General features: G+C 45.4%; 1 protein-coding gene across 1 annotated transcript; it reads right to left on the bottom strand.

The window, feature by feature from the left end:
• Nucleotides 1–7,397: 7,397 nt before the first annotated feature.
• On the bottom strand, nt 7,398–9,302 carry Cby3 (chibby family member 3). The gene is made up of 2 exons (XM_036195217.1): nt 9,248–9,302; nt 7,398–8,231 (listed from the first exon to the last, which is right to left on the bottom strand). The coding sequence occupies exons 1-2, from the start codon at nt 9,300–9,302 to the stop codon at nt 7,570–7,572; spliced, it is 717 nt and encodes a 238-aa protein (XP_036051110.1). The 3' UTR covers nt 7,398–7,569.
• Between the last annotated feature and the right edge of the window lie 18,270 nt (nt 9,303–27,572).

The following is a 27,572-nucleotide window of genomic DNA, read 5'->3' as shown; positions in this document are numbered from 1 at the left end:
GGTTAATTTAAGATATAAAAGGTAGATAACAAGCAGCCTGCCACGGCCATACAGTTTGTAAGCAATATAAGTTTCTGTGTGCTTTCTTGGTTGGGTCTGAGCGACTGTGGGACTGGCAGGTAAGAGAGATTTGTCCTGACTATGGACCAGGCAGAAAAACTCTAGCTACACACACACGTAAACTCAGGCACACTTGTGCACATACACACACAAAATAATCTTTTAAAAAAATATCACATAGTCAGCATCAACACATAACATGCACCCACACATGCAGTTTTCTCCCAGTTGCCTTACATGTTTTGGTGGTCTCTTACAGAGCATGAGAAAGAAACTCAGCACAAAGGAGATTTATTTTCCCAGGAGGGACAGAGAGCAGGAAATAAAAGATAAACAGAGGAGATAGAGGATGAGGGAGAAGGGGAAGGAACAAGGGAGCAGAGCAGAGGTATTTGTCCCTGAGGGATGAAGAACTGCTCTGGATAGAGAGACTGACTTCACACATAGGCAAATGGCGGATTATAAAGGTAAAAGGGGAAACCCTGTGTTAGGGTGTGGTGTTTAATTTTAATTGGGCATGTTAATTAGGTGAGCCAAAGGGGGCTTTTGGTGGCTGGACTTCAGTACTTTGATAGCTGCACCTTGGTAGCTAGCCTCAGGAGGAAGGAGTGTCAAAATAAGGGCATAGACCTTGAGGGCTAGCTTCAGGAATGTGATCTAAAGGTTTTTTAGCAAGGCAGAGGGAATGGAGGAGAAGGGAGAGCAAAACCTGCCAGAGCCAGGAGTACCTCCTGCATGGCCATTGTGTATCCGCCCCTCAGTGGTCACATCTGTTCCTCCCCCTTATCCTGCATAGTTCTTACAAGCACTTCCTGTTTTCGGGTAGGACACTCCTGTTCCCTCCCCTCTTAAGAGTTGTGCTTCTCAGGCTGCAGAGATGGCTCAGTTGATAACACTAGCAGCACAATCAAGGTTCAATCTGCAGAACTCCCATGAAAAAAGCCAGGTATGAATGGAATCGAACTGAAGACCCTAACATGAATCCATGCACATATGAACACCTGATTTTTGACAAAGAAGCCAAAACTATACAATGGAAAAAAGAAAGTATCTTCAACAAATGGTGCTGGCATAACTGTCAATATGTAAAAGATTACAAATAGATCTTTGTCACCATACACAAACTCAAGTCCAAATGGATCAAAGACCTCAACATAAATCCACTTACATTGAACTTGGTAGAAGAGAAAGTAGGAAGTAGTCTTGAACACATTGGCATAGGAGATCACTTCCTAAATATAACACCAGCAGCACAGACACTGAGAACAACAATAAATGGGACCTCTGGAAACTGAGAAGCTTTTGTAGGACAAAGACACGGTCAATAAGATTAAAAAAAAAAAAGATAGCCTACAGAATGGGAAAAGACCTTCACCAACCCCACATCTGACAGAAGACTGATCTCCAAAGTATATAAAGAACTCAAGAAATTAAACATCAAAATACTGAACAATTAAAAAATGGGCTAAAGAGCTAAACAGAGAATTCTCAAAAGAAGAATCTCAAATGGCTGAAAGAGATTTAAAGAAATGCTCAATATCCTTAATCATCAGAGAAATGCAAATCAAAACGACTCTGAGATACCACCTTACACCTGTCAGAATGGCTATGACCAAAAACACTAATGACAGTCTATGTTGGAGAGGATGCGGAGCAAAGGGAACACTCCTCCACTGTTGGTGGGAATGCAAACTTGTACAACCACTGTGGAAGTCAGTATGGCAGTTTCTCAGAAAATTGGGAATCGATCTACCTCAAGACCCAGCCATACCACTCTTGGGCATATACCCAAGGAATGCTCAATCATACCACAAAGATACATGCTCAACTATGTTCATAGCATTATTTATAATAGCCAGAACCTGGAAACAACCTAGATGCCCGTCAACTGAAGAATGGATTAAGAAAATGTGGTTCATATACACAATGGAGTACTTACTACTCAGCAGAGAAAAACAATGACAGCATGAAATTTGCAGGCAAATGGATGGAACTAGAAAATAATCATCCTGAGTGAGGTAACCCAGACTCAGAGGGACAAACATGGTATGTACTCATTCATAAGTGGATTCTAGATATAAAGCAAAGAATAATCAGACTGCAACCCCCAGAACCAGGGAGGCTATATAGCAGGGGGACCCTAGTATGACTGTGGCCTATAATTTTTAAAAAAGAAAAATAAAAATGAAAAAAAAATTTAAAAAAAGAAAAACTTGAAAAAAAAGAAATGGCCAAAAATTCAAACTCCAACTCACAAATTTCTTATAAATAAGAAAATTGTGAGTTGGGGCTGGCAAAGTAACATACAATTGTGGTTGTATAATTCGGCATGTAAATTATACTTCAATAAAGTTGCTTTTTAAAAAACTGGGGGGAAAACAGCCAGGTATGGTGGCATGTGCTTGCATCCAGGCCCTGGTGAGACAGAAACAGGCAAATCCCTGTGGCTAGTCAGCCAAGGAAATGCCCTCCCTTTATTATTTTTATGTGATGGGTGTTATTTGCTTGAGTTTAAGTCTGTTCCACATGCATGCAGTGCCGGTGTGGGCCAGAAGAGGGCATCGGATCCTCTGGAACCCGAGTTACTGTTGCCCGCCCTCATGTGGATCCTGAGAATTGAACCCAGGCCTCTGCAAGAGCAGCAAGTGCTCTTAACTGCTGAGCCGTCTCTCCAAACCCTTAACTAATTTTAATTTTATTATATTTGTTTATAGATTGTTTTTGAGACAGGGTTTCTCTTTGTAGCTCTGGCTGTCCTGGAACTCTGTAGACCAGGCTGGCCTCAAACTCAGAGATCTGCCTGCCTCTGCCTCCCGAGTGCTGGGATTACGGACATGGGCCACCACTTCCAAGCTAACAAATTTTTAAAACCAATTTTGCTCCTGTTTCTTGTGTTTTGCTAACACAGCTTAACCTGAAAAAAAATCTGAAATCCAAAACACTCCCAAATCTGACATGTTTTGAGTGACAACATGATCTCATCAGTACAGAACTCTGTACTGTCCTGGTTTAGATCTGAAATGCCCCTCAGAAGGCCAGCATGCCTGCTGTGTAACAAAAATCTTCCTGTTATCACTCATATCCACTCATCCTAGTTAGGGAACCCATGACACACCAAAGTATGGATACCACCAAAGTTCAATTTGGTAGAACAATGAGTTCTGTTGTAGTTACCTACAGGAATATAGGTGAGGGGTCACTTACAGGAGCAGAAATGACTCAAAGACAGCTGCATCGCCAAAGCCCACCCCAGCATGAGTGACAGCTCACAAAACTGGGAACCTGGAGCCCACTGCACAGCCTGCAGGCAGCTCAGCAGGTTGCAGAGTGGCCTCTCCTGGCCCTCAGATGGTCTAACCCTCTATTGGGCAGCTCAGCTGGTTTCTGCTTCTTCCAGGCAGCTTGGTCTGGTTTCAGAGTCTTCTCAGCTCAGCTCTCTGAGAGTCTCTGGTGTAATTCAGCTTTGTTCACGGAGAGGAGCTCTCTCAACTTGTGTTGTTTATGGCGAGGAGGGGCTAGTGAATCTGGTCAGTTTCAGGTTCTTACGCTATTTTGAGTTGTTTACCTTCCATTTAAGGAGCTTCCTTGCAAGATGGAGTGTTTCGATCTCAGAGGACACTGTTAAACACCATCTCCAAAGACTGTCAGCCTGCAACACTGTCAGGGATGGTAGAGTTTTTAGGAAGTGGGGCCTAGAAGAAGGAAGCTGGTCACTAGCCGTGTCCCTGAAGGGATGTGGACCCATCTGCTCTGCTTTCCTGCCTCTGAACAGAGCTGGTCCTCCATGTGCTCTCACCATGCTTCACTGTGCAGCCAAAGGACCCAGAGACTGGCTGAAACCTCTGAATGGACAAACCTTTCCCCTGTTGACCTATTATCTTGGGGCTAGAGAAGCGGCTCAGTTGATGAGTGCTAACCAGCATGCATGAAGCCCGAGTCTGATCCCAGGGCTGCATAAGTCGGGTTGTGGTGGTGCACACCTGTAACCTCAGCACTTGGGAGACTGAGGCAGGAGATTGCTGTGATTCTAACGAAGAGTGACTGGACTACTGAGTGAGACCCTGTTTTAGGAGCTGAAAGCAATGGCTCAATGGTTCAGAATCCATAAGGAGGCTCACAACCCATGTAACTTTAGTCCCAGGGCATCCACACCGAGCTCTTTAGTCCACTTGCTTTAATTCCTCTGGGATAACTTCCTGTTTACACAGCTTCAGTTCCATCCTCGTGCCTAGCTCCTTTCTTGCCTGATTTCTCTCTATACTTATCTATTGTTCCCTCTAAGTTCTATCTTAATTCTCTCGTTTTAATTCTGCCTCATCTAGGTCCTTTTCATCTCGTTCTTACCCAGATAGGACTTCCCCATCTGACTCTTCCTCATCTTCCATATTGTCCACAAGTTCTCTATAGTCAAAATCCTCCTTCTCCTTCTCCGTTCTCCGCCTCTCAGTCCTCCCCGTCTCTCTTAAGTCTCCCAGGAATCCACTTATAAACCCAAGCAATAGCAATCCCCTGGTTGAGCAAGGTTACCAGGCTTGAATTCTACGGAGTCATAAAAGGTAGGGGGTGGGAGGAGGGAAGACAGGGGAGTCCATGGCTGATATGTAAATTAATTATAAGATAAAAATATTTTTTTAAAAAAGAATTTTCCTAAGGCAGCGACTGTCAGGCCTTCTCTTATAACCCAAAATGGGAGCGGTAAAAGAGGTCAACTGAATGCTAATGACAGGTTAGTATATCAAAAAGGGATCCATGTGTTCAGTCTATATTCCAAAAAGTGATTAGGTGAGAAGTAAAGCTATTACTTAAGGTCCACCTGGCCCACCCAGGCGGTGTCTCTTTGTGGAATTTACCTTGAATCAGGAGACTAGCATGTGGTGGTCTGGACTGTTATTTCTGTTAGTCCTTGAAAGTGGCTAAGGGAGAATCTGATTCCAGTGCTGAAAGGGGAGAAATGGATGAGCTGGGGGCAAGGAAGCCTTTCCTGAAGCTGTTCTCCAAATTCCTGCAATGTGTATGTCCAGAGAGTGATCAGTCCACACTGGTAGCCTTTCTTAGGGAAAAGTCAATTGGGAAAACTATGAAGGCACACATGATTTTCATAACAGAAGACAGCTGATATATAACAAGCCAAGTAACACCAAAGGCTCCTTGTAATTTGGCTTCATCTGAAGGAATTCCTAGATCCCTTCAGGTAGTGGCTTTGCCATAACCAGCTGAGTTCACATAATATTCCTGTGGCCCATAGCCCCTAGCTCTAGTTCCAGGGGGTCTGATGCCCTTTTCTGACCTCAGAAAGCATAAGACAATTATATGGTGCAATACATATATGTAGACAAAACACAAAACAAAAACTTCATAAAATACAAAATAATAAAATCTGATATTCTTCTGGTCCCAGGTAATTTTAGATAAGGGGTCCTCTGTCCATTCTGTTTCCTTTTTGGTTGGTTGATTTGGGGTTCCTATGTATGTATGTGTATTTGAGGCAAGGATGTATTCTGTAGCCCAGGCTGGCCTGCAACTATGTAGCCCTGTCTGGTCTTGAACTTGAAACAATCCTCCTGCCTCAGACTCCCAAGTGCTAGCTGGGATCATGGGTGCAAACCAGGAACACGTGGCTGGTTTTATGCTGTGCTCCATTCTGTATCACCCTCTTTACCACTGACTATTTTTCCTGGCCCTTGCTCAAATTTCAGCTGCCGTATGCTACCTGAGCTAGTAAGTAGTGAAGGGACTCTGGCCTACTGATGTCGCTCTGGCAGGCCTTGCTCTTTCCCCCAGTTCCCTCCACCTTGCTAAAAACCTTTAGATGACATCCCGAAAGCTAGCCCCCAAAGTCTATTCCCTTATTTGGCCACTTCCTCCTCCTGAGGCTGACTACCAAGGTCCAGCTATGAAAGTATTGAAGTCCAGCAATCAAAAGCCCCCTGTGGCCACATTAATTAACATGCGCAATTAAAATTAAATACTTCATCCTAGCATGGGTTTTCCCTTTGTTTTGTTTTTTGCTTTTTGAGACAGGGTTTCTCCGAAACAGTCCTGGCTGTCCTGGAACTCACACTATAGCCCAGGCTGGCCTCGAACTCACAGAGATCCGCCTGCCTCTGTCTCCCAAGTGCTGGAATTAAAGGTGTGCACCACCACCACCCGGCTCCCCTCTTACCTTTATAAACCCCATTCCCTATGTTCAACTTCTGTCTCCTCTATCCAGAAGGCAGTCCTTTGTCCTCTGGGACAAATACCCCTGCCCCCTTTCCCTTGTTCTCTGTTTACCCCACATCCCAGCCCATTCTATCAATCACAGCCCTCCCCTTCTTCTCCTCTTAAAAATTACACCCGCAAGGTCATTTGCTGCTGTTTTTCTGCCTGAGTCAGAAAGCGGCCACTCTTTTCTTCCCCACTTAATAAAGACTCTCTCTGAAAAACAGGTGTTTGGGTGTGGTTTGTGTCTAGTCTGGGGTCCTAGAGGAAGCCCCGCCGTGCAGGGTGTGTGTGGGGGGGTCTCCTTCAGAGTGCTTGTCTGTAGGTAGCAGCTTTGGTGTTATGACCTCTGCTTTCTGAGCTCACTGCCCATTATGGGATTTTCTGCAAGGGATGTATGTGCATTTGGTCTCTAGAGAAGAGCCCCGCAGAGAGTCGAATCCATTTCCCCCTTGCTGTGACTCAGCGGCTCATATGTGTCTTATCAGCTTTCCACAACCTCCCATCTATTAGAAACATGTTTAAATAGTTGTTTGCTGCCGGGTGTGGTGGCGCATCTCTTTAACTCCAGCATGCATAGTGAGATCCTTAACTGAAAAATGAATTATTGAAGTAATGGAGTTTGAACACACGGCCTTGCATATTAGACAAGTGTTCTAGCACTGAGCTGTGTCTCAAGCCCTTTCCTGCCATGTATCTATGCACCATACACATATGCCATATATGTGCTATACACATATGCCATATATGTGCTATACGCATAGCCACACACACTTTACGTGTGAGGTTGTGGGGCCCCAGTGCATTTTGTTGTTGTTTGGTTCGCTTTGTTTTTTGTGATAGGGTTTCTCTTTGTACCCCTTGCTGTCCTAGAACTAGCTCTGTAGACCAGACTCGCCTGGAACTCAGATCAACCTGCCTCTGCCCCCTGAGTGCTAGAATTACAGTATTTTTTAAAATGCTGAGTCAAATAGATATCTTTATTCCTCAAAGGAGAAAATCAGACCCTATCGGAGACATGAATGGAAAACAGCAAAGTGAACCACTCTGGCAAGTGCGGGAAAGCAGGACCCAAGGTTTCAAGAAACTACTTTAAGGCCCTGGATCAAGAAAAAGTGAACCGCAACGTCCCCCAGTCTGCCCACCTCTCCCCAGCCCGAGCGCCACACGCTCTCTGCCTCCTGCACCCGAATATCTGGACCGCACGCAGCGCCACCACGGAGCACCGGGCCGGCACGCGGGCAACCGGCCACCCTAGCCACCGGCCGGACGAGGTGACAGCTCGGCTTTCTGCATGGCTTTATTGCGTCACCGCGACTCAAGAGCGCGCGTCGGGATCATAAGCACGCCCGCGCCCCCGTGCTTGCGCATCTTCCTCTGCCAGGCGCGCGCCGCGGCCTCGGGGTCGACATCGGCGTCCACCTTCTTCTCCAGCAGGTGCAGGCGCGCGGTGGTCTCGGTCAGCATGTCCATGAGCAGTTCTTGCTGCAGCTTCAGGTAGTTGTTCTCCTCCAGCAGCACCTGGCTCTTGATCGGCGGCTCCCAGGCCGGGCCGGTGGACGAGGGCGGCGACGACCGCGGGCGGGCGTGACTCTCCTCCTCCGCGGTCCAGCGGCCGCCGCGGAACACGAATTCCTCGTTGCTCAGCCGGGTGCGCGGCGCGCCGTAGTTCAGCCCCAGCTCGGCCTGGCGCGTGCGGTGGTCCAGCAGGTAGAAGGTGGACGTGGATGAGAAGTGGCGCAGCGGCGGCCTCCGCGGCGAGAAGCGGCGCGAGAAGTGGTCGGCCCAGAACTGCCGCAGCTCCTCCCACAGGTGGCTCGCGTGGCCCGCGACCAGGGACTCGAAGGCCTCCAGGGCGAAGTGTGGGTGGGCCACGCGGAGCGCGTGGGTGTCTGGAGCCCTGCTGTCCTGGAATTGATGGAGGCGAGCCAGTGGCACTGCTGAGAAGCAAATGGCCGGTGAGCGGCCCGCTCAGGACAGGCTGTCCCCACCACCAGGCCACTGGGGGAGCCCATTCCTGCATATTCATACTGGCGTTCACCAAAACAACTCCCCCAGGACCCTTCATTTGTGGGTGTGTAAGAGATAATGTAGGGAAAGGCCTGGTTCTCTGAGATGCAGCTGTCAGGGACCACAGGTGGGGATCAGTAGCCGAGCAAGTAGGACAGCAAGTGGAATGGGGATGTCATGGAGAGCTGTGAGGCAGTGTGACAGTGAGGCAAGGCTGTTCCAGATGTGTGCAAGAGCCTGGGCGTAAGGTTGGTTCTGAGAATAGCAAGCAGGAAAGTAGGTGAGAAAGGTGAGCCAGGGCATCCTGACGTGCAGTACAGGCAAGGTGGACAGTTGAGACATACTCCTTAAGGGAGGCTGCTGAAGGTCGCAAAGCCAGATTTAGTATGGATTCCACAGAGTGTCTGGCGTAAGCCCATCTTTGGGTTATGTGATACTCTTAACACTGGCACCTGCTCCTTGCCAGGTCTGGTCTGCACAGAGGGCACCATCAGCACAACCTTTGTCTACCCTCAAGATGCTCCTGGTCCACTGGAAAGACATGCATATTAAAGTCCAGTGAAGTCAGTGATATCCTGGGTCTTGGCCTAGACCTATGCCTAGCCTTAAGGAGACTGAGATTCTGAACAGTAGAGTTGAGTTCTGTTCCTAGCAGACTACTACCTCAAGGATCCTAAAGCCCAGAGTTCCATTCTACCTGCTTCTTATCTCTTTTGCCAACACCTACAAAGTACGGATAGTACGGTGTGTTGTTTTAAAGATCTTTCCTGCCGGTGGTGGGAGTCAAGATTACAGGCAGGGTTCCCTCTGCCACATCTTCATTAAATCAACACACATTTGGGCAGAGGCAGGCTGATTGATCCCCACCCTTATCTAGGTCATGGAGACTGCCTCTAGAAGCCCCTACACATCTATCCTTGAGGTCACAACTCCCCAGGAGACTGTTCCCTGACATTCCTTGCGAGTTGTTCCTCACCTGGAAGATGTGGTTGGTGGAGGTGCCCAAGCTGCTGTCCCAGGCCTGGCCCCATTTCTGGACCACTTCACCCCACTTGTCTGCCAGCTATGACTCACAATGCCTCCTAGCCAGGCCTCCTAGGGTAGAAGAGGGGACAGTGTGTTCAGTTCAGTGAAATCATTGAGCATTCACTATGCTCCAGGCTGTTCTAGGGAACTGAAGGCATTTTTATCATTAAATAGCACTCCTTGTTTTGTTTAGGCCTTTGTTGTTTTGATTTGGGACCTTTTGATACACAATCTTACTCTGTAGCTCAAGCTACATGGTCTTACTCTGTAGTCCAGGCTAGTAGGAATCCTCTGAGGGGTGGTGGTGGTGGTGGTAGTGGCAGTGGTGGCGCACGCCTTTAATCCCAGCACTCTGGAGGCAGAAGCAGGAGGATCTCTGAGTTCTGCACCAGCCTGGTCTACAGAATGAGTTCAAGGACAGCCAGGGCTACACAGAGAAACCCTGTCTCGAAAAACCACAACAAAAATCTCAGACTCACAGAGATCCACTTGCTTCTGCCTCAGAGTGCTAGAATCAGAAGGCAGCAACATGCCTTTGCCTAGTCTCCCATCTTATTTTAATTTTTTGGTTTTTCGAGACGGTTTATCTGTGTAGCTTTGCACCTTTCCTGGATTTATCTCTGTAGACCAGGCTTGCTGCGAACTCACAAAGATCTCCTGCCTCCCAAGTGCTAGGATTAAAGGCGTGCGCCACTACCGCCTGGCCTACCTTATTTTTTGAGGCACAGTATCTCACTGAACTTGGAGCTCACAGAACCAGCCAGGCTAGCTGGTCCGTAAGCTCTGGGATTGTTCCTATCTCTATCTCCACTTCTGCCAGGGAAGTGTCTTCTGGGAGTTGTAATAACACCAAGGGTGAGTATGTGGGGGCTCTCAGAGATGGTATCTATGACCTATGTGGGAGTAGGGTACCACCCAGCCTCTGCCCCACTGTGAGACTTCTGTGTTGAGTTAGTGAATGTGTATGGCAGAGGGATCCTGCTTGTTACTTCATTCCCTCCCCCAGGTTCCAGATGGATGCTGCTGTGCCCTGCAGATTGTGTGTACGGGTGCATGGGTGTCAATGTCCAATGTCCTCTTGTTTCTGTACCCCAATTCCACCCAGCACAGGGGCTATAGAAGCAGGCTGCCACACCCACTTTATTACTTGAGTACTGGTGTTCTGTACTCAGGTTCCCATGCTTGTGCGGCAGGCACTTTACTCACTGAGCCTTGTCCCCAGCCCCTTACATGGGGTTTTGTTTTGTTTTGTTTTGTGACAGGGTTTCTTTGTGTAGCTTTGGAGCCTTTCCTGGAACTCACTCTGTAGCCCAGGCTGGCCTCAAACTCACAGAGATCCACCTGCCTCTGCCTCCCAAGTGCTGGGATTAAAGGAATTTGCCACCACCACCCAGCTTTTACTTGGGTTTTTTGAGACCCGGTCCCACTTTGTTAGCCTAGGCTGGCTCAGTCTCCTAGTCCTAAATCCTGTCTTAGTCTCCTGAGCAGCTCTGGCCTATAGTCTCATGGCACACAGTTGGCTTAACCCACCATTCTTAGCAATGGTGTGGAGTGGGAGGTTACCATAAGGAGTCTGAAATTGTTCTGGGGATTGCTCTAGTGTAGATGTGGATTGTCCTCCAGGAATTGGTGTATTGCAAGCTTAGTCCTAAGTGTAGCAATGGAATGTTTTTGGGCCAGGAGATAGAGCCCAAGGCCTTCTGCATGATATGTGTGTTACTTTTCAACTGAGCTACACCTCCAGTCCCTACTGGAACCTTTAAGAGGAGAGGCCTAGAGCAATGAGGTCACTGGGGATATCCACAGAGAGGGTTAGTTCCTGAAAGACTGGTTTACAGAGTGAGCTGCACCCCACCCCTCTCTGGGGGGGGGGGGTATGAAGTTAATGGTTGATGGTGTGGCCACTGGTTAAGGTTCCCATGCTCCTGTTAGCGACCCTAATGAAATTCATTAGTTTATTGGGCTTGCATAGGCTCTCTGTTACACATACACACACACACACACACACACACACACACACACACAGTCACACCATGAAAGTAGAAGAGGGCTAGTTGGAAAGAGGAAAATGATTAGCAATAGTGATGGGGGCAGAGGAGGTAAGGGGGTAAATATGATCGAAATACACTATGTACATCTATGAACAAGTTATAATGAAACCTGCTACTATGTGTAATTAATGCATACTACTAAAAAGCATTTGTAACGAGCAGGAATGCCAGGCACAGTGGCTCCTGCCTGTATCCCAGCACTTAGGAGGCAGAGGTCAGAGGAGTACTCTGAGGTCAAGGCCAGCCTAGGCTACAGAGTGAGTTCCAGGTCAGCCTGGAATAGAGTGAGGCTGTCTAAAAAAAAAAAAAAAAAAAGCAACAGCAACAACAAAAAGAGAGAGAGAGTAAGCTTGCTTTTCCATGTGGTCTCTCCTCAAGAACCCCACCATGGTGCTGCCGCCATGTTGAGTTGCAGCCTCATCCAGGCTGGAAGAGAGCAGCATCATGCTCTTGGACCTCCTAAACTGTGAGCAAATCACTGTCTCTCTTTTTCAAATATACCTCTTTTTTTTTTTTGCTTATTTTTATTTATGTGCATGTATGCGTGTCTGTAATGAGTCTTTCTCTGTCCTACTAGCTCCCAAATAATGACACAAAGACTTCTTATTAATTATGAAAGATTGGCCTTTAGCTTAGGCTAGTGCTGTGGATATCGCTCTGTGTAAATAAAGTTCTGATTGGCCAATGGCCAGGCAGGAAGTATAGGCGGGACAAGAGAGAAGAGGATGCTGGGAAGTAGGAGACTGGAGAGAGACACCGCCAGCCGCCGCCATGAGAAGCAACATGTAAAGACACTGGTAAGCCACAAGCCATGTGGCAAAGTATAGATAAGCAGAAATGGGTTAATTTAAGATAGAAAAAGTAGATAACAAGAAGCCTGCCACAGCCATACAGTTTGTAAACAATGTAAGTTTCTATGTGCTTTCTTGGTTGGGTCTGAGCGACTGTGGGACTGGCAGGTAAGAGAGATTTATCCTGACTGGGCCAGACAGAAAAACTCCAACTACAGGCTTGTTTTTAACTAGCTCTTATAACTTGAATTAAACCATATTCTTATTAATTTATGTTTCACCATGTGGCTTTTTACCTTTCTTTCATTTTTTTGTTTGTTTGTTTTTTGTTTTTTCTAGACAAGGTTTCTCTGTGTAGTTTTGTGCCTTTCCTGGAGCTCACTCTGTGGTCCAGGCTGGCCTCAAACTCACAGAGATCTGCCTGGCTCTGCCTCCCAAGTGCTGGGGTTAAAGATGTGCACCACCACTGCCCGGCTCTTTCATTTTGTATGTCCAACTCCCTCCATGTCTTCTTGGCATCTCCTCTGCGCCGCCTCCCTCACCCCTCAAGCCCTGCCTATACCTCCTGCCTAGCTATTGGTTACACCTCAGCTCTTTATTACACCAATCACAGCAACACACCTTCATATGGTGTGCAATTATCCCACAACATTTCCTCTTTTTTGTCTAAATAAAAAGGATAGGTTTTAACTTTAACATAGTAAAACTATATACAATAAGAACAATTATCAGGTAAGAATTACATTCACAATGTCTCGTGTGCTATGGGATGTTTTTCTGTGTGCTTTGAATATGTGTGGCTCCCGTTGGATAATAAATAAAGCTGCATTGGCCTATGACTGGGCATGATGAAGCCAGATAGGAAAATCCCAAAGAGATAGTGAGCAAAGAAGGTGGGAGCCGAGGAGACACCAGCTCACTGCCAAAAGAGCAACAAGATGCCAGGAGACCCTTAACACCAAGGTCACATGGCAACATAATAGGAATGGGTTAGTTTAAGATGAAAGAGCTAGCTAGCAAGAAGCTGAAGCCATAGGCCATACAGTTTGTAATTAACATAAGCCTCTGAGTGATTATTTTTTTTTTTTATTATTTTTTGTTTTTTTCAAGACTGGGTTTCTCTGTGTAGTTTTGGTGCCTGTCCTGCATCTCACTCTATAGACCAGGCTGGCCTCGAACTCACAGAGATCTGCCTGCCTCTGCCTTCCGAGTGCTTGGATTAAAGGCATGCCACTGCCCAGCCCAAAACTATCTTCTTAGACCTCAAAACATTTTCTTAGATAAACAGTTTAAGCTTTTGTGTCTCTCAACCGTATGTACCTCATATCTCTTTTGTGAGTTTCTTTTCTGAATTTGGTAAAAAGGAAAACTGTAACTAACTATCTCATCTTCAACTCCATCAGAGACCAAGAAGGATATAATACTACCTGAGTAAACAGGAAGCACAGAGCAAGCAACTTCCAAAACTATAGAAACAACAGAAACAGCTGGCTGCCTGGACAGTCACCCAAGGTTCCTCTGTAACATTGGGGCATCCATCTTCAGTCTATAGGTCTAGAATATCTGACAGATTTTTCTGTGAAGTAGGAATTTTGAAGGACTGTCCTACCTTGTCTTGGCAAAGTTATCAGTTGTCTTCTTTTGTGTCCTGGTTGCCCAATTTGGACAACATACTGTCAGCAATCGTGGCAAGGGCAGTTTCTTGGCCAAGTGGCTAGCTTTGCCACATTGAAAGCAAACTCCATATGGAGGTTCTTTGAAGCCCATCATCCTTTTTGAAGTAAATTGGCGCTGCCAGGAGCAGATGTGTCTCACTGTCATGAAAAGCCTTATGTTATTAAAGCATCTTAAATGCCATATTCTGTAGTTCTTTGAAGTCTTTGAACACCATCTATTTAAAATATATCTATTTGACCTTGAAAAACTACCTATCATGACTCTAAACAACTAACTACTAACCTGCTTTTTTATTATCCTAAATAGTTTTCAATGTCTAAAACTTTACATTTTTAAATTAGCTGTATAGGTACAATACCTTAAACAAGAATAGAAACATATATACATTGTAACAAAAATAACCTTAAATTAATATCAATAAGCTGAGGGGGTTCCCCCCTCGGTTCCCTGAGATTCTAGCTTCATGCACAGCAGAGCTTCTTAAAAGAGCCACACCTCTGCATGCTAAGCCTACCCAAAAGACCACTTTTTCAGGCTCTGTGTGGATATTTGAGCCCTACATTGGGTATCACATGTAGTTGGATATTTCATTGGGTTCACAGCTGACAAAGATACAGAGACTTATTTATTGTGAAAGCTCAGCCTTAGCTTAGGCTTATCCCACTAGCTCTTATAACTTAACCAGTTTCTACTCATCTACATTTTACCATGTGACTTTTTTTTTCTTTTTCTTTTTTTTTGGGGGGGGGGTTTCGAGACAGGGTTTCTCTGTAGCTTTGGAGCCTGTCCTGGAACTCACTTTGTAAACCAGGCTGGCCTTGAACTCACAGAGATCCACCTGCCTCTGCCTCCCAAGTGCTGGGATTACTGGCGTGCACCACCACCGCAGGCACCATGTGACTTTTTATCTTTCTTCCATTTTTGTATGCTTAACTCCCGCCATGTCTTGGCATCTCTTTTACACCTCCTCTCTCTGCCCAGAAGTCCTGCTTATACCTCTTGCCTAGCTATTGGTTGGTTGTTCAGCTCTTTATTACGTCAATCACAGCAACATACCTTCACACAGTGTACAAATACCACACAACAAGCAATTTGTATGGGAGGGCGCGAGTTGTGCATATGAATGTACTGCCCAAGGAGGCCAGAAGAGGGCATCAGATCTCTGCCTGTAGTTACAAGTAGTTGTGAGCTGACCATTGTTCTGAAAATTGAACTTGGGTTCTCCACAAGAATAGCAGGAACCTATAAGCCAATTCTCCAGTCCTGAATCCTCTTTTCTTTTACAAACAAAATCGTCATAACAGAAAGCAGAGTGGTATAGGGAGTTACTAGACTCTCCCTCATTACCTGGTGTCATGCAGTGAGTTTTCAAGAAGTACAGTGAGAGATGAAAATTCTTGCTGAGGTGATTCATGAGGGCGTGCTCTCAGGGGAAAAGATGGAAGTAGGGCAGGTTTAACACTAAAGGGAGACTGGTATACGTGGAGATTGTCTTTTCCCCTGCGGAACTCAGCACAGGTTGTACCACAGTGAGGAAGGGGCCAGTCTTTGTGCCTGCCCCTTCAGGCCTCTCACTTCTGTCAGTTGCTGGCAGGGGAAACTGAGTTACCACCTGACAACAAAAGCAGCAATGGATGGTAATTCCTAGTAGTAAAGATCTGAGTAGGGGTCTGGGGAGACGGCTCAACAGCTGAGAGTGCTTGCTGCTCTTCCAGAGGACTCAGGGTTGGTTCTCAGCACCCAGATCAAGTGGCTTACAACTGCCTCTGATTCCCGCTTCAGGGAATTGATCGATCCCTCTCCCTCTCCTCTCTCTCTCTCTCTCTCTCTCTCTCTCTCTCTCTCTCTCTCTCTCTCACACACACACACACACACACACACACACACACACACACACGTGAATTGTGGCATGTGTATGTATTCGCATATACACATGAATGTGTATATGTGCACTTATGTATACACACACACACACAGTCCTGGCTGGTTTTACCTCAACTTGATATAAGCTAGAGTCCTTTGGGAAGAAGGAAGAAGGACTCTCAGTTGAGAAAATGCCCCCATAAGATTGGTCTGTACGCAAGTCTGTAATCCATTTCCTTAACTGCTGATTCATGTGGGAGGGCCCAGCCCATTGTGAGTGGTGTAATCCCTGGACAGGTAGTCTGCCCAGGATGCTGCTATAAGAAAGCAGGCTGAGCAAGCCAGTGCTGTGGGATGTTATGTATGTGAAGTGTGTTGCTCTGATTGGTTAATAAATAAAACACTGATTGGCCAGTAGCCAGGCAGGAAGTATAGGTGGGCTAAGGAGAGAGGAGAATTCTGGGAAGTGGAAGGCTGAGTCAGAGAGACGCTGCCAGCCGCCGCCATGAAAAGCAAGATGTAAGGTACTGGTAAGCCATGAGCCATGTGGCAACTTATAGACTAATAGAAATGGGTTAATTTAAGATATAAGACCTAGATAACAAGAAGCCTGCCATGGCCATACAGTTTGTAAGTAATATAAGTCTCTGCGTGTTTACTTGGTTGGGTCTGAGTGGCTGTGGGACTGGTGGGTGAGAGAGATTTGTCCTGACCGTGGGCTAGACAGGACCAGGAAAACTCCAGCTAAAGCCAGGAAGGAGCAAGCCTGTAAGTAGCACTCATCCATGCCCTCTACTCTGGCTTCTGCCTCCAGGTTCCTGCCTTGAGTTCCTGCCGACTTCCCTGGATAGTGAACTATAAGTTGTAAAATAAACCCTTTCCTCCTCATGGGTCATGATGTTTTATCACAGCAGTAGTAACCCTAAGACACACACACACTATAATAACAAAATTTTTATATTTTTTTAAAGATTTATTTATATGTAGACAGAAGAGGGCGCCAGGTCTCATTGCAGATGGTTGTGAGCCACCATGTGGTTGCTGGGAATTGAACTCAGGACCTCTGGAAGAGCAGTCAGTGCTCTTAACCTCTGAACCATCTCTCCAGGCCCCCCTGAATAACTTTTTAAACTAAAATAGGCTGGAGAGTTGGCTCAGTGGCTCAGACCAGACCATGTATTACTATTACAAAGAACCCAAGTTTGCTCCCAAGCATCCACATTGATTGGGATAGCTCCAGCTCCAGGAGATCCAATCCCTTCTGGCCACTGCATTCTTAATTTTATAATTAAAAATAGAAGTAAATCTTTAAAAAAGTGCAAGGGAACCAGGTGGCGGTGACATAGGCCTAGCAACTTGGGAGGCAGATCTCTGAGTTTGAGGCCAGTCTGGTCTACAGAGTGAGTTCCAGGACAGACAGAGTTACACAGAGAAACCCTGTCTTGAAAAACCAAATAAATACATAAATACATAAAAATAAATAATAAATAAATAATGAATTAATGAATGAATGCTGGGGAACTGAGTGGTGGTAGCACTTGTCTTTAATCCTAGGACTCGGGAGGCAGAGGCAGGCCAGTATCTGAGCTCAAAACCAACCTGTTCTACAACTCAAGTTGAGGACAGTCAGAGTCAGAGCTATACAGAAAACCCTGTCTCAACAAATAAATGCAACAGAACCATGTACAGTGACACACACCTTTAGGTGGATTATGAGTTCAAGGCCAATCTAGTCTACAAAGCAAATTCCAAGCCAACCAGGGTTACCTAGACGCTGTCTCAGAAACCCAAAGTAAATAAATGGAAAATGCCGGGGAAATCATTATATGAAGAAGAATTTCTGATTCTGATACATGCAGTGAAGAAAATAAAACCAATCCAGAGAGTGGCTTTAAGACTGAGGGGTGAGAACTAATTCAGACCTGGTATTCAGAGGGGGCACTTCATTATGCTTAAATCTGAACAACGATGGTGAGACAAAATTGGAGATCTGTGGTCTAGAGCTGGGAAGGAACTTGCCATACCTGAAGGCCAGGGGTAGGATGAAGGGAGGTCTGCCTGTCTCTGCTTGGTCTCTAATCTCAGTGGCCTCTTCTCAGGGCTTCCTAGTTCCTTCACCCTCTGCATGGCCCTAGGAGGGGTTGGACCCAACCCCAAGGGCATGCTCAAGGGGCAGCATAGTGGTGGCAGTACTGCCTTCTGGGAGTTTAACTCTTTCCCGACTGGGGGGTCTCTATTTGCTGGCCTTGAACTCCTGGACTCGGGGACTGCAGAAGCACAGCACATCCACTCTCTCACAGTTTTATTGAGGAGTAATTGACACAATACAGTGCATTCATCATGGCCAGTTTGATAATTTCCTTGACCTCATCTCCGAAAAGCAACAAGGTAAAGGTTTACATTGCCTGCAGAAGTTATCTGTTCTCATTACTGTGGTTAACAGTCTGTTGGATTCTATATACTAAAATTAGTCAATATGTACCCCATGCAAGGGGGAGGTAGTAGCTGGCTTCTTGTAGCATATTTATTTTAAGGTATCTATGTTGTATTGACAATTTCATTTTATAGGTGAATAGCATTCCACTGTATGAATATACTACACAATTTGTTTTTTCTCTTGGTAAAAATGTGGGTGGTTTCTAGTTTGGACAAGTGCACATAAAGAAAGCTTCATTGAACATGTCTAACATCTCTGTGCATTGTATAGACGCCCCCCCCCCCACCATTTCTCTTGAATTAATACAAGTGTATGAATGGTAGGGTCACATGGCAAGTGTGTTAGCCTTTTCCCAACTTGCTTGTAGCACACCCTTAACACCAGTGATCCCAAGTTTCAGCTCCTCTAGGCCTGGCCAAACCTTGGTAAGATAAGACTTAATTTTAGCCATTGTCTTCCCATGTCTCTATTGTCTAACCTGTGGTTTTAATTTGCGTTTTCCTAATGGTTAGTTACACATATTTCTTAGCCATTTTGACAAAGTGATGGTTCAAGTCTTCTTCATATTGTATCTTTCTATTTTGTTTTGTTTTTTGAGACAGGGCCTCACAAGATAGCCCCTGCTGGCTTGTAACATGCAGTATTCCAACTATAGGTTTGCAATTTCTGTCCAGCTCTTGCTCATTTTTGAATTTGGATTTGTTGTCTGTCTTTTTTGTTTGTTTGTTTGGTTGGTTGGTTTTTCGAGACAGGGTTTCTCTGTGTAGCTTTGCACCTTTCCTGGATCTCACTCTGTAGCCCAGGCTGGCCTCAAACTCACAAAGATCCACCTGGTTCTGAATCCCGAGTGCTGGGATTAAAGTTGTGCACCTCCACCCGGCTGTTGTCTTTCTTTTAGACAGGGTCTCATACATACCAGGCTGTCCTCAAGTTCACTGTGTAGCCAAGGATGGCTTACCAAATTGTAGGTTTTTTTGTTTTTGCTTTCATTTTTTCAAGACAGGGTTTCACTGTGTAGCCCTGGCCTGGAACTCACGCTATAGACAAGGCTAGCCCTGAACTAATAGATCTGCCTGCCTCTGCCTCCCCAGTGCTGCCTGGCTTGAATTGGTTTTTTTTGTTTGTTTGTTTGTTTTTTACTGCAAAAAACGGAAGCAAATTTTGCAAATATTTCCATGTAGTCTGTGATTTCTTGTTAGTGTAAAAGTTTTAATTTTGATAAAGTCCAAAATTTGTCAATTTTTGGTTTTTGAGTTTGTAATTTTTGCATCATATTTAAAAACTCATTGTCAGTCGTAAGGAAACTAAGATTTTCCTTTATGTGCTCTTCTAAGAAATTACAATTTTAGTTTTACATGTAAGTCTGCCTCATTTCTAATCTTGTTTGTGTTTTTTTTCCATAAATATTTTTCTTTTTCTGTATTACTCAGTACCATTTATAATAAAGTTGAGCCAGGAGTGGTGTTACATGCCCTTGGTCCCACCACTTGGAAGGCTGGATCTCTGTGAGTTCGAGGTCAGCCTGGTCTACAAAGGAAGTTCCAGGACAGCCAGGGCTACACAGAGAAATTGTCTGGAAAAACCAAAAACCAAACAAACAAACAAAAAAAAGCAGTGTCTCCTCCACTAACTGTGGTAGTGTCTTTACTGATGATCATCCTGAGGGATCTTTCTGTTTCTGTCCTCCATCTCTCTCTCATGTCTTCCTTCCTTCCAGACTAGAGCTGTATTTATCTTCATTGTCAAACTGACTGGTTTAAAATCACCATGGAAACAGCTCTTAAGTGTGTCTGTGAAGGTATTTTCAGAAAGTCTTAATTTGGAGGGAAGACCCACATTGACCCAGGGTTAAGGTCCTAGACAGAATAAGAAGAAAGCTGGCAGAGCATCCAGAGAGACGGTTTCACTGGTGAAGTTGCTGCCATGGAAACATGAAGACTGGGGTTTGATCCCTAACACCCATGTACAAAGCTGGGCCTTGTGCCCCTGCCTGTGGTCCCAGCACAGGAGGATGCTGGGGCCTTGCTGGCTGTCAGTCTGCTGAGCCAGTTTGCTCCAGGTCCCATTGAAAGGCTCTGTCTCGGGGTTGGGGATTTAGCTCAGTGGTAGGGCGCTTGCCTAGCAAGTGCAAAGCCCTGGGTTCAATCCTCAGCTCCAGGGAGGGGGGGAGGCTCTGTCTCAAAAAAGGTGGAGAGTGATTGAGGAAGACACCAGAAGTCAACCTCTGACCTCCATGCATACACACACACACACACACACACACACACACACACACACACACACACCCCTATATCTACACACAAACAGGTATACACACCACAGTCACTTTAATAAATAAAAGGAATGCTTTGACATCTCCAGTGTCCTTTGAATTTTTAGAAACAGAATTTCATTTTCACCAAACAGACCCTCATGCTAGATGCCCAGCGATCTTTCCTCACCTGGATGCTTAAGGGCACTCAAAGGGTGTCTGGTGGGCATGGATCAGAGCTCAGGAAACTCACTGGTTTCACCATGCACATTGTCTCATGAAAGTCCATTTCCACTATGAAAGACTGAGGTATAACAGTGACGAGTACTGTCTAGCATGCACAGGGACCTGGGTTCCATCCTCAGCACTGAAGACGCTGCACAAAATTAAAAACAAGGGAACGGCATGGTGCACATGCTTTAATCCCAATACTTGGAAGCCAGAGGTAGGCTGGTCTCTGAGTTGGAGGCTAGCCTGGTCTACATAGAAACCTGGCTATGCAGGGCTGAATGGCGAGAGCCAAAAAATAAAACAACATGATATTTTGGGTATGTCGTGGATGACCACCAGAAGATATATGGTTTTAATTCCCATTATTCATCTACTCCCATACAGGAAAAGCTGCCAAACACAAGGAAATTGTACTTGGTGACTGAAGCAGGAGGTAAAGAGGGATGCAGTTAACACCCAGTTTGCCAGGTCATTCCTTTCATGAACACACTTCGGGTTTGAGGACATTTCTCTAAGGTTTTTTTTTTTTTTTTTTTTTTTTTTAATTTATATGTTTGGGGGCTGGAGAGATGCCTCAGCAGCCAAAGGTACTTCTTGTTCTTGCAGAGGACTGGGTTTGATTCTCAGCACCCACATGGTGGCTCACAAACACTTGTAACTTTAGTTCCAGGGGACTCCCATGCCTTCTGGCCTCCTCTCGCACATATAGTGCACAAACATATATGCAGGTGAAACACTCATACACAAAATTTTAAAAATATTTTTTAAAAAGTTAAGCTGGACAGTGGTGGTGTATGCCTTTAATCCCAGCACTTGGGAGGCAGAGATCTCTGTGAGTTGAGGCCAGTCTGGTCTACAGAGTGAGTTCCAGGAAGGACAGCCAGGGCTACCCAGAGATATTATCTTGAAAAACAAAACAAAATTTATGTGTATCTATTTGTGCTAGTGTAAATTTATACTGGTGTGTGTGTGTGTGTGTGTGTGTGTGTGTGTGTGTGTGTAAGCCAGAAGAGCGAGGAAGATCCCTGGGAGCTGGAATTAAGGTGGTTGTGAGCTGTTCATGTGAGCACTAGGAAACAAACCCGGAGCTTTTGAGAAGTTCTTGTTATAATATTGAGGAACCAGCCTCAATATTATACATCCCAGGGGCTCAGGAGAGGGAACTACTATTTAATAGCAAGGACTATTTTCGGGAAATAGAATCTCAGCACACCAAGCTCTGTAGTCTATTTGCTTTAATTCCTCTGGCATAACATCCTATACACAGCTTCAGTTCTGTTCTCGTGCCTAGCTCCTTTCTTGTCTGATTTCTCTCTATACTTATCTACTGCTCCCTCTAAGTTCTATCTTAATTCTCTCGTCTTGATTCTGCCTCACCTAGGGCCTTTTCAGCTTGTTCTTTTTTTTTTTTTTTTTTTGGAGCTGAGGACTGAACCCAGGGCCTTGTGCTTGCTAGGCAAGTGCTCTACCACTGAGCTAAATCCCCAACCCTTCAGCTTGTTCTTACCCAGCTAGTACTTCCCGTCTGGCTCTTCCTCATCTTCCATCACGTTCCTCTAGTACACTCTTCTAGTCCTTCAATCTAGTTCTTCCCCATCTCGGTTTGTTCCTCTCAAATTCTTACCCATCTAGTTCTTCCATTCTCTTTTCTCTTCTCTGCCCCCCTGTGCCCTGGAAGTCCTGGTATAAAAAGGGAGGGTCTGAGCTAAATTGTGTAAAGCTATTACTTAATGTCCACCTGACCTAGGCGGTGTCCCCTTGTGGAATTTAAGTCAGGAGAGTTTTATGTGGGCTGCTATCACTGTTAGTCCTTGAAAGTTGGGCGCCCACCTGGGTGGTGTCTCCTTGTGGAATTTATGTTAAGTCAGGAGACTTGCACATGGGCTGTTATTGTTAGTCCACAGAAGCTGGGCGCCCACCTGGGTGGTGCTTCCTGAAGTCCTTGAAAGTGGCTAAGGGAGATATCTGATTCCAGAGAAAGCCTTTCCTGAGGCTGTTCTCCAAATACCTGGAATGTGTATGTCCAGAGAGTGATCAGTCCACACTGTTAGCCCTTCTTAGGGAAAAGTCAATTGGGAAAACTATGAAGGCACACATGATTTTCATAACAGAAGACAGCTGATATATAACAAGCCAAGTAACACCAAAAACTCCTTGGGATTTGGCTTCCTCTGAAGGAATTCCCTGATCCCTCCAGGTAGTGACTTTGCCATAACCAGCTGAGTTCTTATGATATATTCCTGCAGCCTGCAGCAAGAAGTAATAGCTCTTAATCCCTGACCCATCTCTCCAGCCGCAGGAGACTTGTATGTGATTACACCTATGTGTGTGTACTGTGTGGAGGACAGAAGAATATCTTAGGTGCCTCTCATCTCCACCTCTTCCTAAATCAGATTCTCTCCCCGAACCCGGGGCTTGTGTTTCTCTGCTAGTCTGGAAACCTGCAAGCCGAAGAAATCCTCAGGTCTCTGCTCCTCTCAGAGCTAGGGTTACAAGTGTGTGCCAGATGCCCAGATTGTTACATAAATGCTATGATCTGAAATCTGGTGTTTGTGCTTGGGCAACATGCTGAGCTGTCTCTTCAGCCCCTTGTAGAAATATAATGTTAACTAAAGGATTTGCATTCATAATTATAAAAAAAAAAAAAAAAAAACCAACCACACACACACACACACACACACACACACACACACACACACAAAACCAACCAACCCAGTCCACAGTAGGTTTTGACTATTTTAACAGCTTCCCCTCAACACCATTTAAATCTGGTCTCTGTGAGGAGGGAGCACCAAGTCCCAACAGATCTGAACATAAGGACATAAAGGTCATTGTAATGACATGAGGAAAGAAGAGAACAAGAAAGCCAGGTGTGGGCCTGCAAGATGCCTGAGTGTATAAAGATGTTTGCTCTGCAGGCCTGGCAACCTGAGTTTGCTGTCTGGAAGCCACACAAAGGTGGAAGGGAAGAACTGACCCCATAAAGTTTTCCTCTGACCTGGACAGCATCCACATACAATGTACACACAATACATTTTGTTGTTGTTTTGAGACAATCTCAGTACGTGGCCTTGCCTGGCCTGAGGCTTGATATGTAGACTGTAGTGACCTAAAACTCAGATCTGCCTGCCTCTGCCTCCCCAGTGACGGGACGAAAGGTGTGCACCACCACACCTGGCACTCGTGCTGAATTTAAAGCTTGATGCGGTGTCAAGCACCTGTTAGCACTCTGAAGGCTGAGGCAGGAGAATTGGAGAAAGTTGCAGGCCAGCCTGGGATGAATAGTGTGTTTGAGTTTGAGCCCAGACCTTGTCTATCTGTTTCTGGAAGAAAAAAAAAGGAACCAAACTAAATTCTCAGATTTCCCTGTACTACAGGCATCTTGGTCAGTAGCCCCTTCTGGCAGCTGAAGATAACAAACACTCCTATAACTGAGAAAGTGAATTCCTACTTCACCTACAACAGGTTCATTCCGGCTTCTGAGATTGTTCACTTCATTGTGGTTATGGGTCAAACCCACAGCCTTGAGTGTGCTGGACACCTGCACTTCCACTCAGCTACACCATTCACGCGGGCTTCTGAGGTATTCTGCTAGTGATATTTGTCCTTCTCTGAGAAAATGAGCAGATCCTTGTGCTTTACAAAGAGTAAAACAGGGCTGGGAAGATGGTTCCAGGTTTAAAGTACTTGCTATGAAAGTCTGAGGGCCTGAGTTCAATCCCCAGAAGCCAAGTCAAAATTGAGCTGTGGCGGTGCACATCTGTAATCCCAGCCCTCCTCCCGTGAGATGGGAGGACTAGCTGTGGTGGTGCACATCTGTAATCCCAGCCCTCCTTCACTGAGATGGGAGATGGGGCTGAATTACCAGAAAGCTATCAGGCCAGCTAGCCAAAGTACTATTGTGTAGCAACAGAGACAAGGGACCCTGTCTTAACAAGATATAAGAGAGAATGAGGCCTGAAAGTTATCCTCTGACAGCCACACATGTGCCTTGGCATGCTTGAAACCACATACACACAAAATCAAGGTTTTTTTGTTTGTTTGTTTGTTTGTTTGTTGTTTGTCTTGTTTTGTTTTAAGTAGGCATTGAAGTGACTGCTATGGTTAAGAGCTACTGATGTTCCTCTTGAGTTTGACTCCCAGCACCCATGTCAAATGGCTCATAACTACCCATAACTCCAGTTTTGGGGGATTATATGCCCTCTTCTGGCCTCTACAGGCAACTACATACTTGTGTTGTATACAGAGATGCGCACACACACACACACACACACACACACACACACACACACACAAATTTCCAAGTATGGTTGTGCATGCCTTTAACCCCAGCACTCAGGAAGGCAGAAGCAGTCGGATCTCTGTGAGCTTGAGACCAGCCTGGTCTGGGTCTGCCTAGTGAGTTCTAGGCCAGCCAAAACTAAAAATGAGACTATTTACATGTCAGTAATCCAGCAGCAGCAGGATGGTGGGCAGAAACAGAACCCTGAGATCTTTCAGGGAAGATTTCAGTCATACCAGGAAAGAAGTGAACTGAAAATAAGCCAGCACACATGCCAGCAGACTCCCTAACATCTGCCTCAGACACCAGGTCATAAACCACAGCCATTTTTTTCATTTTTTAAAAATTGGGTTGGGCACTGTGATGTACCCTATAATCCTAGCACTCAGGAGGCAGAAGCAGGGGAATATCTGTGAATTTAAGGCCAGCCTGGGCTACAGAGTGAGTTCCAGGCTAGCTGGAGCCACACAGGTGAGACCCTTTAAAAAAAAAACAAGAATAATTTTTCCCCCCCCCCCGAGACTGGGTTTCTCTGTGTAGCTTTGGCGCCTTTCCTGGAATTCACTTTGTAGCTCAGGCTGGCCTCGAACTCAGAGATCTGCCTGCCTCTGCCTCCCAAGTGCTGGGATTAAAGGCATGTGCCACCACTACCCAGCATAATTTTAAAGTTTTATTTGTGTGTGTGTATATGCATTCTTGCCTGTGTGTGTCTTTGCACATCACATACATGTATGTCTGCTGCCTATAGAGGTCAGCAGAGGGCCTTGGAACCCCAGGGATTCTAGTTGCAGACGGTTGTGAGCCACCGTATTGGTACTAGGAATCAAACCTATGTCCTCTGGAAAAGGAGCCAGTTAGTTCTCTTAGCTACTGAGCCATCTCTCCAGCCCTGAACAGTGTTTCTTCTTGTTATTGTCTTCTTTAAGTGTTAATTAGGAAAAAAATGTTAAGTTGATTTTTATGTTTGTTTCATATCTAAGTTTAAAAATCTTTTGTGCTGGGCATGGTGGCACAAGCCTTTAATCCCAGCACTGGGGAAGGAGAGGCAGACAGATCTCTTAGTTCCAAGCCAGCTTAATTATATAGTGAGGCCCTATCTCAGTTAAATGTAAACAAGAAAAATCTTTGATGAGAGCTGAGGATTTATACAATGTTAGAGTGTTGCCTTGTGATGCAAAGGGCCCTGAGTTCAGCATTGCAGAAATGGTTTATGGTTTATATTTATAGGATAGTTATAAGTAAATAGCATTTATTTATTTACTTGTTTGTTTGCTCATTTATTTTTGCACTGTCAGCCCAAATGAATGGCTCAGAGTGGGTTTCTGCTTGTATGCACTCAAATGAGATTGTGCAGGGTTAATCTTTAGCCTATGTGTGCTTTTCTTTTCTGGACTCATTGTTCTTTTTGCCTGGCTTCTTGTTATCACTTCAGTGAACACCTGAGGTATTCTACACAAAACAGAATTCTGTTCTGAGCTTTGAGCTTCCAAAATAGACTGAGGGCAGTCGTCCTGAAAGATAGATCTTGCTCTCCCCCTGCTCCCGCTTATTTGGGGGACTGGTTTTTTGAAGTCCTATTCTCTCCCTCAGCGGTACCTCTTACCTCACCCAGTGCTGGTGTTACATAGTCTTGCACAATCTTGCCAGCTTAAAAGTTCTATGAAAAATACCTGTGTACCTATTATCCAAATTTGGTCAATATTTTAACCTACTTGCCTTGATTCTAAACATTTATATACATTATAGTCCTTTATTCTTTTGTTTGTTTGTTTTTTGAGACAGGGTTTCTCTGTGTAGCCCTTGCTGTCCTGGAACTCACTGCATAGACCAGGCTGACCTTGAACTCAGAGGTCCACCTGCCTCTGCCTCCTGAGTGCTGGGACAAAAGGCATATACCCCCATACCGGGCTATATATTCTATCATTTGAGAAAGGATGTTAAACAGGCAAGGCTGGCTTGGAAATCAGCATGTAGCTGAGGATGACCTTAGACTTCTGATTTTTCTATATTACTCCCTGAGTGTAGAGATGATGAGCATGTGCCTCCATGCCCAGTTTATGAAATGCTGGGCCCAGGACCTCACATATGCCAGCAGACTACTTTATCAACTGAACTTCATCCCCACCCCTCAGTGTGTATTCTCTTAAATGATCCCAGTATAGCAACCAACTTTATATGGAGATTGATACTATCCATGCTTCAATTCTGCAGGTTTATGAGTGGTGTCCACTCAAGATTGTTGATGTTAAAATACCCTGTTCATGCCTAGCAGTGGTGGCACATGCCTCCACTCCCACCACTCTGGATGCATAGGCAGGTGAATCTCAGAGTTCAAGGCCAGCCTGATCTACATGGAGTGAGTTCTAGGACAGCCAGAGCTACACAGAGAAACTCTGTCTTGAGATAAATAAATAAATAAATAAATAAATAAATAAATAAATATCCCATTCCTTATCAAGCTTCCCCAAATTTAACAACCATTGATGATTTTGCTTGACCTGAATTTTAAAAATAATTTTACTTTATGGGTGTTTTGCCTGCATATATGTCTATGCACCTCTTGAGTGCCTGGTCCCCTCTGAGGCCAGAAAAGTTGAGTAAATCCCCTGAGACTGGAGTTACAGTTGTGAGCTACCATATGGGTCCTAAGAACCGAACCCAGATCTTTTGGGGGAGAATAGCCATCCCTCTA

Source organism: Onychomys torridus, chromosome 8 (genome assembly GCF_903995425.1).
Source record: "Onychomys torridus chromosome 8, mOncTor1.1, whole genome shotgun sequence".
Lineage (NCBI taxonomy): Eukaryota > Metazoa > Chordata > Mammalia > Rodentia > Cricetidae > Onychomys > Onychomys torridus.
The sequence above is the reverse complement of the archived record's forward strand: the minus strand, read 5'-3'. Positions and strand labels throughout refer to the sequence as shown.